General features: G+C 44.9%; 1 protein-coding gene across 4 annotated transcripts in view; it reads left to right on the top strand.

Moving 5' to 3' along the window:
- Positions 1-12,768, top strand: part of LOC140210375 (lysosomal protective protein-like) — a 50,198-nt gene that overhangs the window by 14,015 nt on the left and 23,415 nt on the right. For all 4 annotated transcript variants that reach the window (XM_072279274.1, XM_072279276.1, XM_072279275.1 and 1 more), the window contains 4 exons: positions 1,900-2,011; positions 2,129-2,266; positions 7,032-7,190; positions 8,774-8,865. In XM_072279274.1, coding sequence (XP_072135375.1) covers positions 1,900-2,011; positions 2,129-2,266; positions 7,032-7,190; positions 8,774-8,865 — 501 coding nt within the window. The remainder of the gene's footprint in view (positions 1-1,899; positions 2,012-2,128; positions 2,267-7,031; positions 7,191-8,773; positions 8,866-12,768) is intronic.

Genomic DNA, 12,768 nt, shown 5'->3' with positions numbered 1-12,768 from the left:
CTGCACTGCACTTTAGACCACTGTTTATAATGCTCTTTACATTGTAAATAGATGCTGCTATCGATGCATTTATGCACATTTCAAAGGTCAAATTTAATGTCAGAGAAATGTATACAATATACATCCCTGAAATGCTTTCTCTTTGCAAACATTCACGAAAACAGAGAAGTGCCCCAAAGAATGAACAACAGTTAAACGTGAGAACCCCAAAGTCCCTCCCCAGCTCCCTCCTCCCACGCGTAAGCGGCAGCGAGCAATAACCCTCCCTCCCCCCACCGTATCCGTACTTTAATTTTTATTCTTTGTTAATGTCGAATATTGTTTTTGTTGCATACCATACTCTGACCAACCCACCACAGCAAATTCCTAATATGTGAAATTGAAAATGGCAAAGAAAGTTCATCCTTGAACTGAATATTAGAACAAATTCTGATGATCATCAGCAGTGATTGTAAATGAACTGTTGAGAGTAGATTGTAATGCATGTTTGTGTTCTGATGGCTTTGGTTAGCAATTTGCCAAGTTTCCTGATCTCCAGTGTTGCATATCAGTTGGCCTCAGCACCCTAGCACCCTCAGCATCCTGCATTGGCAGCCATTATCACTATCCAGGCGTGTGCAGAACTCAGCAACGTCTTGACCCTCAGTGCTGGTCTACCATTCAATGAGTTAATTTTTGATCTGCACCAAAATTTCATTTTCTGATGTGCTCGATATCCCGATACCCTTGCCTTACAAAACAAATTATGGCTCTCAACTTCAGAGGCTCCAACTGGTCCACACCCATTGTAGGCCGAGTCAGGGAGTCATAGAATACTACAGCGCAGAAACAGGCCCTTCAGCCCATCTAGTTTGTGCTGAACTGTTATCTGTCTATCTTCCAGCCACAGCACCTTGCAACCCTTGATTTAACCCCAGCCTAATCGCGGGACAATTTACAATAACCAGTTAACCTACCGGTACATTTTTGGAGTGTGGTAGGAGACCGGAGCACCCGGAGAAAACCCACAAGGGGAGGATGTACAGACTCCTTACAGATGACATCGGAAATGATCTCTGAACTCTGTTGCCCTGAGCTGTAATAGTGTCGCGTTAAGCGCAATGCTTCCGTATGTATTCTGCCAGTCCCATCGACCCGTACCTGGATCTTAGCCATCCATATCCCTCCCATCCATGAACTTATCCAAAAATACATTCCAAGTTAATGTCAAAATCAAGTTTATTGTCATATGCACAAGTACATATGGGCAGGTACAATGCAAAACCTACTTTACAAAAGCTTCACAGGTACATTGCATCAGATACACACATTCACAAGCAATACCTACATTAAACACTAATAAAACAAAAAAAATCCAAAGTCCACACTTTCCACTTCCTTTGGGTGAAACATTCCTAGTTTTGTCTCTGAGCAGTCTACCTTGAATTATATTGTGTAAGGATTCCCTAAACAGAAGAAATCATTTCTCTGCATCCGCCTTATTGAATCCTCTTCCTGCAACCGGTTCTAACTGTCTCACCCTGCTGACATGGACTGAACCACAAGAGTCTCTGAAGATGCAAGAAACATGCTGGAGGAACTCAGCAGGTCAGGCAGCATTTATGGATGCCATCTGATATCTGAACGTCCCATGAACACGTGAACTCTTTCTTTTCTCTCTTTTTGCACTACTTATTCATGTATTACTTTGCTTCAGCAGGACGTTGTATGCCAGCCCGCACCGGGTGTAACAAGATCAGTTCCTTCAGAGGGGAAAGTGGTAGAAGTGGCCCTGAGGGATTTCCCTTCTCCGACAGATTAAGCCCACCCATCATCGGCGGGCTGGGTTGCTCACCCGTTTGAGATCCTGCAGGGTCCTCGATCACGGTTCTTATTTCTAATGAGTCTTCTGTTCTCCAGGTTTGTGACATCTCAACGAGACCCAACCACTGACCCAGTGGTCCTGTGGCTGAACGGTGGCCCAGGGTGCAGCTCGTTGGACGGATTCCTCTCTGAAAACGGACCTTTGCATGTAAGTCTTCCCATGGCTGGATAGCGGGGTTGGTGGCTCTAAGGTGTGGGTCGGTCACATGACATGGAATCAGGGCGAGAGGTTGAAACTTATTGACAGTGATGTGTTTGATTTCAGGTAGATGACAATGGGCAGACCCTCTACATTAACGAGTACAGCTGGAACAAGGTGGCCAACATGCTGTACCTGGAGTCTCCGGCTGGTGTTGGCTTTTCCTACTCCGATAGCGGAGACTACACCACCAACGATAAAGAGGTATGGTAGTCAATCTGTCCTGTCCCAGCCTGCCTAACCCTGCCCAGCTTCTATCACTTCAGTGAAGGAGGAAGTAGAGGTGTACAGTACAAAAGACACATCACCTGAGCACTAAGGTCCATTTTCTTCTTGAGCTGAACAGTTAACTCATCACATTATGCAGCTTGTGGAGCTGGTGTAGATCTACCTCCTTCACCTTGAAATCTTTACACATCCCAGCTTCTTCCTCTGGATAGCTTAGCCTACATTTCTTTTCCTCTCCCTTCCACCCCAATAATTCTGTTACCATTCTGGCTCTCATTTCTGCAGTAACTTACACTGAAATGCCTTATTACACTTCATACGATAGGGAGGTGATCATTGCTAGAGAGCTCCAACACCCAACCAACTAGATCATTCTTGTTTGAACATTGGCAGTAGCTCCCCAGGGGGATTTCTCACATCAGGTCCTTCCACAATGTAGTGTGCACATTTCAGAATTAGTATCAGCTTGCAATACATAAAATATATTATAACTTACAGTAAGATATATATAAGTAGTGCAAAAAGAGCAAAAATCGTGAGGTAGTGTTCATGGGCTCGTTAACCATTCTGAAACGTGATGGTGGAGGAGAAGAAGCTGTTCTTAAAACATTGACAACAGGAATTCTGCAGATGCTGGAAATTCAAGCAACACACATCAAAGTTGCTGGTGAACGCAGCAGGCCAGGCAGCATCTCTAGGAAGAGGTACAGTCAACGTTTCAGGCCGAGACCCTTCATCAGGAATTAAAACATTGAGTGTGTATATTCAGGCTTGTGTACCTCCTCCTTGGCAATAGCGATGAGAAACGTTTTTTCTAGTAGTTTTTCTAACTACAGCACAATACGTACGATGCTGTGCCAAACATGTACTTACTTTAGAAGAAGGATTGCCCTGGAAGGTGAGGGTCTTTAATTATGGATGCCACCTTTCTGAGCCTTTTGAAGATGTTGTCAATGTTTGGGGAGCTACTGCCCATGATAGAACTAGCTGAGTTCATAACCCACCGCAGCTTTTCCCGATCCTGTGCAGTAGCCCCACCACACCACTCGGTGATGCAACCAGTCAGATTGCACTCTACAGTACGTTTGCAGAAACTTGCCAGGGTCTTTGCTCACATACACACTGTGTTCAAACTCCTAATATATTTGGAAGACCTACACTTGCCATGGGGAGAAGTTATGAAACAGTAAAAAGGGAGATTGGATGGACAGTTGAATCTGATTCATATTCATAGAACCATAGAAACTACAGCACAGAAACAGGCCTTTTGGCCCCTCTTGGCTGTGCGGAACCATTTTCTGCCTAGTCCCACTGACCTGCACACGGACCATATCCCTCCATACACCACTCATCCATGTATCTGTCCAAATTATTCTTAAATATTAAAAAAGAACCCGCATTTACCACCTCGTCTGGCAGCTCATTCCATACTCCCACCACTCTCTGTGTGAAGAAGCCCCCACTAATGTTCCCTTTAAACTTTTCCCCCCTCACCCTTAACCCATGTCCTCTGGTTTTTTTCTCCCCTTGCCTCAGTGGAAAAAGCCTGCTTGCATTCACTCTATCTATACCCATCATAATTTTATATACCTCTATCAAATCTCCCCTCATTCTTCTACGCTCCAGGGAATAAAATCCTAACCTATTCAACCTTTCTCTATAACTGAGTTTCTCAAGTCCCGGCAACATCCTTGTAAACCTTCTCTGCACTCTTTCAACCTTATTTATATCCTTCCTGTAATTTGGTGACCAAAACTGAACACAATACTCCAGATTCGGCCTCACCAATGCCTTATACAACCTCATCATAACATTCCAGCTCTTATACTCAATACTTCGATTAATAAAGGCCGATGTACCAAAAGCTCTCTTTACGACCCTATCTACCTGTGACGCCACTTTTAGGGAATTTTGTATCTGTATTCCCAGATCCCTCTGTTCCAGTGCACTCCTCAGTGCCTTACCATTAACCCTGTATGTTCTACCTTGGTTTGTCCTTCCAACGTGCAATACCTCACACTTGTCTGCATTAAACTCCATCTGCCATTTTTCAGCCCATTTTTCCAGCTGGTCCAAATCCCTCTGCAGGCTCTGGAAACCTTCCTCGCTGTCTACTACACCTCCAATCTTTGTATCATCAGCAAATTTGCTGATCCAATTTACCACATTATCATCCAGATCATTGATATAGATGACAAATAACAATGGACCCAGCACTGATCCCTGTGGCACACCACTAGTCACAGGCCTCCACTCGGAGAAGCAATTCTCTACTACCACTCTTTGGCTTCTTCCATTGAGCCAATGTATGATCCAATTTACCACCTCTCCATGTATACCTAGCGACTGAATTTTCCTAACTAACCTCCCATGCGGGACCTTGTCAAAGGCCTTACTGAAGTCCATGTAGACAATATCCACTGCCTTCCCTTCATCCACTTTCCTGGTAACCTCCTCAAAAAACTCCAATAGATTAGTCAAACATGACCTGCCACACACAAAGCCATGTTGACTCTCCCTAATAAGTCCCTGTCTATCCAAATGCTTGTAGATTCTGTCTCTTAGTACTCCCTCCGATAACTTACCTACTACCGATGTTAAACTTACCGGCCTATAATTTCTCGGATTACTTTTTGATCCTTTTTTAAACAACGGAACAACATAAGCCACTCTCCAATTCTCCGGCACCTCACCTGTAGACAGCGACTTTTTAAATATTTCTGCCAGGGCCCCTGCAATTTCAACACCAGTCTCCTTCAAGGTCCGAGGGAACACCCTGTCAGGTCCCGGGGATTTATCCACTTTAATTTTCCTCAAGATAGCAAGGACCTCCTCCTTTTCGATCTGTACAGTTTCCATGATCTCACTACTTGTTTCCCCTAATTCCATAGACTTCATGCCAGTTTCCTTAGTAAATACAGACGCAAAAAACCTATTTAAGATCTCCCCCATTTCCTTTGGTTCCGCACATAGCTGACCACTCTGATCTTCAAGAGGACCAATTTTATCCCTTACAGTCCTTTTACTCTTAATATACCTGTAAAAGCTCTTTGGATTATCCTTCACTTTGACCGCCAATGCAACCTCATGTCTTCTTTTAGCACTCCTGATTTCTTTCTTAAGTATTTTCTTGCACTTCTTATACTCCTCAAGCACCTTATTTACTCCCTGTTTCCTATACATGTCATACAACTCCCTCTTCTTCTTTATCAGAGTTGCAATATCCCTTGAGAACCAAGGTTTCTTATTCCTATTCACTTTGCCTTTAATCCTGACAGGAACATACAAATTCTGTACTCTCAAAATTTCTCCTTTGAAGGCTTCCCACCTACCGATCATATTCTTGCCAGAGAACAACCTGTCCCAATCCAGGCGTTTTTAGATCCTTTCTCATTTCTTCAAATTTGGCCTTCTTCCAGTTAAGAACCTCAACCCTAGGACCAGATCTATCCTTGTCAGTAAGGCTTTGGCTGATTGCTCCTGACTTCAGTTCCACTTTCTTGCCCTACTTCCAGTACAATTGAAATTTTACCTTTGCTTTTCTATATTCAGTGACTGCACCACCCGAGCTTGCGGTGAAGTCCGAAGACTCATGACCCTTTGAGAGTGTAAATTCTTCAGTAAATAAAAGGAGCTACTGGAGGAACTCACCTGACCAGACAAGATCCATAGAATGCAATGGACCGTCGACATTTTGGGTTGAGACATTTCATCTGAACTTGGTGATCTTGACCTGAAACATTAACTGTCCATTTCCCTCCACAGAAGCTACCCGACCTGCTGTGTTCCTCCAGCAGCTCCTTTCTCACTCCAGATTTCAGCATCCTCAGTCTCCTCTCTGTTAATGGTCTGAAACTATGCTCCATAGTTCTAATTTCCCCCATCATAGGATTCATTGAAGAAGGGGAGCAGCACTTACCCATAGGGCTTTGCATTGCATTATAGTGGAACTAAACAGAGCACTTTGGGGAACAAACACTGTTTAAACAAACATTATATAAATGACTTCAATGTGAGACAAATAGCAAGTACTAAGTGCTCTCACTTCCAGTATTTAATCTGGTGGAAAAATCCATCCTTTTTTGTTATCTCTGGTAAATACATTTTATGTTCTTCCATTAATCCTTGGGAAAATACAGAGAAATAAATTTTTAATCTGTCAGTCTCAAAATGTGATGCCTCCCTGGTGTAACTACTGTTTCAAATACCCATTAAGGATCTCCCTTATGTTACCTGCACATTCCCTATCTTACTTGTTAAGTAGTTTAAACAAAGCTGTTGGTGCAATTTTCCTCTTAAAATGGTTTGCTTGTTTTAGAGTTTGTGTCAATATTGAGCTCATTAATGGGGTTGTTTGCCAATTACTGTAAAGCCTTGCACGACGGGCACCTTACAATTGGGACTTCGATCCCTACAGTGGAGCCCAAGCTGTAAAGCCAAAGATTGCTCACTGAAGTTAGAATATGTTGATGTGACTGGAGTTTACTGCCAGTGACACTGGCAGCTGTTACCCCAGACATGCCGAAGACCTTATATCCATGTCCCGATGAAACGTAGGCTGTCTATTCCTCTCCAAGGATGCAGCTGACCTGCTGAGTTCCCTCAGCATTTTGTGTGTTTTGCTCTGGATTTCCAGCATTCGTTTGCTGAATCTCTTGTGTTTATATCCTTATATCCACTTTTAACTTTTCAGCATAGTCTTAACCCACAGCTCTGTATCCACCCCACCCCGCTCCCACAGGTTGCCGAGAACAACTACCTGGCTCTGCAGGACTTCTTCAGGAAATTCCCTGAGTTTGCAAGCAATGAGTTCTATGTGTTTGGTGAAAGCTATGCTGGGGTTTACGTACCATCACTGAGTCTCAAGATCGTAGAGGGCTCAGCACAAATCAACTTGAAGGTACCTGTTTTTTGTTTCAACGTGTCCAGCCGTCTTTGCACCTCTCTGGCCCAGTGTCATCTTTCTTGAAAGCTGTGTCCTGGCTGTGGTCTGGATTGCCACCCTCTCCTCACAACCTGATGTGGGATTGAGGAATTGGGCTGGTGGGAGAGAACAGGGAGCAGACACACTTCACCACTACCCAAAGCCCCTTTTAACCAACAAAACACCTTTTGGAATGCAGCTCTGAGAAACACAGAACCAGTTTCTGCACAGACAAACCCCACAAAAAATCAGAGATAATCGATCTGTTCATCTTTTTTGGTGGCAAATATTGGAGCAATCAGATGCTTCTTGACGACTGATACTGGGGTTTTTGGAGTAGTCGAGAGTGATGCATAGTTTTGAATGGTCAACAACTCCTCCAATCAGATAGGTCATGCAGTGAGATAGACCCAGTCTAGTGCTAATGTAGGTCCCATAGCATCTGAGGCTCCATCCTGACCCCACCAGGCCTCAGATTTTTTACAGCCAGTTTGAATCATTCTTTTCATTTACATCTGTGGTAGAAACAGCTCAGGCCTGTTCCCAGAGACTCACTATGTCAGAATCTCAAAAGATTTATCATCACTGACTTAGATGATGTGAAATTTGGTGTTTTGAGGCAGCAGTACAAAACAAAGACATAAAATTACTATAAATTACACAAAAAATAAGTAGCACAAAAAAGGAATAACAAAGTAGTATTCACGGACCATTCAGAAATCTGATGGTGAAGAGAAAGAGCCTTTTCCTAAAACGCTGAGTGTGAGACTTCAGGCTCCTGTATCTCCTCCCTGAGGGTAGTTAGGAGAAGATGTACCTATTGTCCATCCCTGGGAGGGATAGGAAGTGTGTGTGTGTGTGTGTGTATCTGTGTGTGTCCGTGCACGCGCATGTGTGTCGTGCACGCGTGTATGTGTGTGTGCGTGCACACATGCACATGTGGCTGCCATTGGTGGGGGCTCAGCGAAAGGGAATGTGTCCACATCATCTTTGGACAGAAAGACCTGTGTTCCCATGATTGTCTTTACGCCCCAGGTTGCACACTCAGCCCGGTAATCACTGTGATAATATGGGACTTGGCCAGTCAAGCATCAACAAGCAACCAAATCTTTTTAGATATGACCCACCATGCAGAACCCGTAAAGAGATATGGCACAGAAACAAGCCATTAAGCCCATCAATTCTGTGCAATTATCAACCAGCCAGTTGCCCTATACAATTTTTACTCTCCCCGTTTTCCCATCGGTTGCCCCAGATTCTACCTTCATCTACATAGTGGGGCAATCTACAGGACCTTTCTAACCCATGAACCCACACACCTTTGGGATATTGGAAGAAACTAGAGCATCTGGAGGGTGTAAAGGGAGACCATGTGATCAGAAGGAGAAGGTGCAGACTCCATACAGATAGGACAGATATTCAGGTTTGAATCCTGGTCCTACTGGCTGTTCCACTGTGCCACCCCAAGGTACCAGAACACACTGCAGGCACAGAGTGTGAACTCAACACGCCCAGTTTATGGTGGACTCTATAGTGAAGCTGTGTCCTGTTTCTTTCAGGGTTTTGGAGTTGGCAATGGATTGAACAGCGAGCGTCTTAACGATCAGTCACTTGTTTACTTTGCCTATTACCATGGACTCATCGGGGACACGTAAGTTTTGTATAATTGGTCTCTACCATTCCCCCATCGCTTTGTGGCAAAGGCTCAATGCATGATGAACCATTGTCCTGTCCCTGCTCCTGCTCTGACCAGCACCGTGTGCTGGAGCTGGCTTCTGCTGCAGCATGCTGCCTCTGCAGTTCCGTCCTGCCGCCGCAGACACATGGAATGGCTTCCTGGTGCTCTCTAGCAGGACTTCGAGTGGGACCCACACCAGGAAAGGACTGGCACCTTCGCATCATGTTGTTTCCATTGTCTTGTGATGGGTGAATGTTAAAGCCAACTCATTAAATTTGTATCTGTTGACCCTGAGAACAGTTAAAAGCTGCTCAGACATTTTGTGGGTCTAGGTACTGGATACAGAGTGAGGGAAGTAAGTAGAAAAGCTTGGTCTAAACTTGGTCTAAATTAGAAAAGAGAGAAAATCTGCAGATGCTGGAACATCAACAGTACTCTTTTCCATAGATGCTGCCTGGCCCGCTGAGTTCCTTCAGCATTGTGTGTGTGTATTGCTTGGTCTAAATTAGCTTTCCTTTCAAAGGTTGCTCTTTGTTGGAAGCTGTTTTTGGGAAATGATCAGGGAGATTGGATAAAGATGTGATCACACTGCAGAGCAGGCAGGGGAACTTGCCTGCTGGATGGAGTGCTTCAGTTTTCAGGTTCATTTTCTTTGGAGCGCGCACGGTTACGTTTGATGAATAACAAACTATAAGGGACGCGTGAAGATAGCTGGTAAGAAATGCTTCCCTAAATCGGAGGGGCTTAAAGCCAGGGGATAGGGGGTTAAGGGAAAGGTTAGGAGTTTTCAAGGGACTTGAGGAAGAAATTGGAATCTGGAACACATTGTCTGAGCAAGTGATAGAGACAAGTACCCTCACAATATTTAACAAGTACTTGGCAAGTATGTTCTCCTTTGCCCTTTCTGCTTTGCATAGGGATCACTCTTTTAATGACTCCCTAGTCCCCTAATTTCTCCCCATCCCCCCCCCGCCACTCTCCTCTGTAACCACAAGCTGTGTAACACAGTCCCTACATCTCCTCCCTCATCACTATTCAGGCTCCTAAACAGCCGTTCTAGGGGAGACAGACACTTACATACAAATACTCAGACCTTATTTATTGTGTTAAATGCTTCTGATGTGACCCCCCCCCCCCCCACATCGGTGTGGTCAGGTGCTAAAGTGGGGACCGATTTGATGAGGTCTGTCCACCATGGCTAGCTGGGGTTCCTGGTTGCCAGCTAATCCCAGTCAGTATTCAGTCTATCTCCACTCCATCTTTCAGTCCTGATGAAGCCTCACCCTCAATTATTCATTTCCCTTCATATATGCTGCCTAACCTGCTGAGAGGCTTTAAAACTCATTTACGGGATGTGGGTGTTGCCAGCTAAGCCAGCATTTATTCCCCATCCCTAGTTGCCCTTGAGGAGGTGGTGATGAGCTGTCTTCTTGAACTGCTGCGGTCCCTGAGGTGTAGGTGTACCCACAGAGCTGTTAGGGAGGGAATTCCATGGTTTTGACCCAGCAACAATGAAGGAATGGCGATGTCGCCAAGTCAGGATGGTGAGTGACTTGGAGGGGGATTTCCAAGTGGCGGTGTTCCCAGGTATCTGCTGTTCTCATCCTTCTGGATGGGAGTGGTCGTGGGTCTGGAAGGTGCTGCCTTAGGAACTTCGGTGTGTTGTTGCAGTGCATCTTGTAGATAGTCCCTTCAGACTTTTGTGTTTGTTGCTCCAGATTCCAGCATCTACAGTGTCGTGTCTCCAGGGATATGAATGATAAAGCATAGAGCATTACAGGGTTAGGGTTTGGCAATGCTAGGATTATGGGGTGTATCTCCCAATTAGCTGGGGTGCAGCATAGGGTTAGTTGGGATGTAGCTTTGGGTAAGGATGGGTAAATGTGTGTGGAGTGGAATGTATGGAGGTGTATGTGGGGTTGAGGGGATGTGTGCTGCCTAGCCGGTATGGGGAAAGGTACCTGGGTGCACTATTTTGTTGTACAGGATGATGGGGGGTGCCACTCGAGGTGGTTTGAGTTGGGGGAGCGATCTGGGGTCTGGGTATAAGTACATGGGGTCAGCAAGGGTGTGTGTTGCCTGGCAGGTTTGGGGAGAGGATTCCATTACATGCTAGGTGCCTAAAAATGTGATCAGTACGGATAAGTACTTGATGGTCAGCATAGAGAAGATGGGCCATTTCCATTCTGTCCAACCATGGAGGGCTAAAGGGTTCCCATTTTGTGCTCACCAGATGAAGGTGAGAAAATGATGGCTGGGTGGAGAGAAGGGTTCCAGGGCCGTGTAGGGAGGAAGAACCTGGAGGTGTAAGGATGCATTAAGATGGAAGAAAAGAAATGTGTGAGAAATTATGAGAGGGAACCTGTTTTCCCACAATCCTCACTCCACATTGAGCCTGCAACCAGTTTCATCCCATCTGTAATGAGAAACACAATAAATAGAAGTGACCAGATTGTTTTAAGAGGGAAAACCTGGGGCATGACCAGGCGCATTCTCTGCCTTAACATGTTCATTATCAGTGAAGAATGGCTGGTCTCCTGTATACATTCCTCTGTCTACTTTGATAGTAAAAGGCACTTCTAGCTCTGTAATTGTAGCTTCTCCAATATCGGACTGTGTGTTGTGGAAAGGCATAATCGCCCTCACACTTTGAGTGAACTCTTGGAAGTTCACAATGAGAAAACTGACAATCGATATTTAGATTTTGTAAACAGGGAAAAAAATGCATCAACAAGGTTTAACAAAAAGAACGGCAGGTGCAAAATGCTATACCTATGGCAGAAGCATTGTCTAATTTATCCTAAATCACTATGGATCTAATCAGGTGTAGATCTCTATTAATGGCAATGCATTTACATACAGTGGCCATTTTATTAGCTACCTCCCGTGCCCAATAAAGTGGCCACTGAGTGTATGTTCATGGTCTTCTGCTACTGTAGCTCATCCACGTCAAGCTTTGACATGTTGTGTGTTCAGAGATGCTCTTGCACACACCACCGTTGTAACGTGTGGTTATTTGAGTGACTGTCACCTTCCTGACAGCTTGAGCCAGTCTGGCCCTTCTCCTCCGGCCTCTCTCATTAACAAGGTGTTTTCAGCCACAGAACTGCCACTCACTGGATTTTTTTTGTTTTTTACCCCATTCTCTGTAAACCTTAGAGACTGCTGTGCGTGAAAATCCTAGGAGATCAGCAGTTTCTGAGATACTTAAACCACCTTGTCTGGCACCAACAATCATTCCTCAGTCTAAGTCTCATTTCTTCCTCATTCTGATGTTTGGTCTGAACAACAACTGAACCTCTTGACCATGTCTGCATGCTTTTATGCCCTGAGTTGCTGCCACGTGATTGGCTGATTAATGAGCTGGTGTAGAGGTGTACCTAATAAAGTCGCCACTGAGTGTAGCGAGCACCTTTAATATAGAGGATCATTCCATGATGTTTCAGTGGCGAAGGAACACAAACAAATAATGAGATAGTGGAAGATTAGCCAGCAGTGGTGAAGGAACGATGATATATTTCCAAGTCAGGATGGTGTGCGGCGTGGGGGGCAACTTCCAGCTGGTGGTGTTGTCCGTATTTTGCCGCCTTTGTGTTTCAGGAGGAAGAGGTGGTGGTTTTGGAAGGAGTGTGAGTGAGTAGATGGTACAAGTTGCTGCTGTCGTGTGTTGGTGGTGGAGTGAGTGAATGGCTGCGCAAGGAGTGCTTCTCAAGCAGGTTGCTGTTTGTTATACATTGCTGAGCTGTTGTGATGTTGGAGCTGCACTCATCCAGGCAAGTGGAGAAAGCTCCATCACGCTCCTTACTTGAGCTTAGTAGATGATGGACAGGCTTTGAGTACCTGCCACCCCTGCTCTTGCAATCACTTTGTGTATAT

The sequence above is a fragment of the Mobula birostris genome, chromosome 15 (assembly GCF_030028105.1).
Source record: "Mobula birostris isolate sMobBir1 chromosome 15, sMobBir1.hap1, whole genome shotgun sequence".
Lineage (NCBI taxonomy): Eukaryota > Metazoa > Chordata > Chondrichthyes > Myliobatiformes > Myliobatidae > Mobula > Mobula birostris.
Note: the sequence above shows the minus strand (reverse complement) of the source record. Positions and strands in the feature narration are given on the sequence as shown.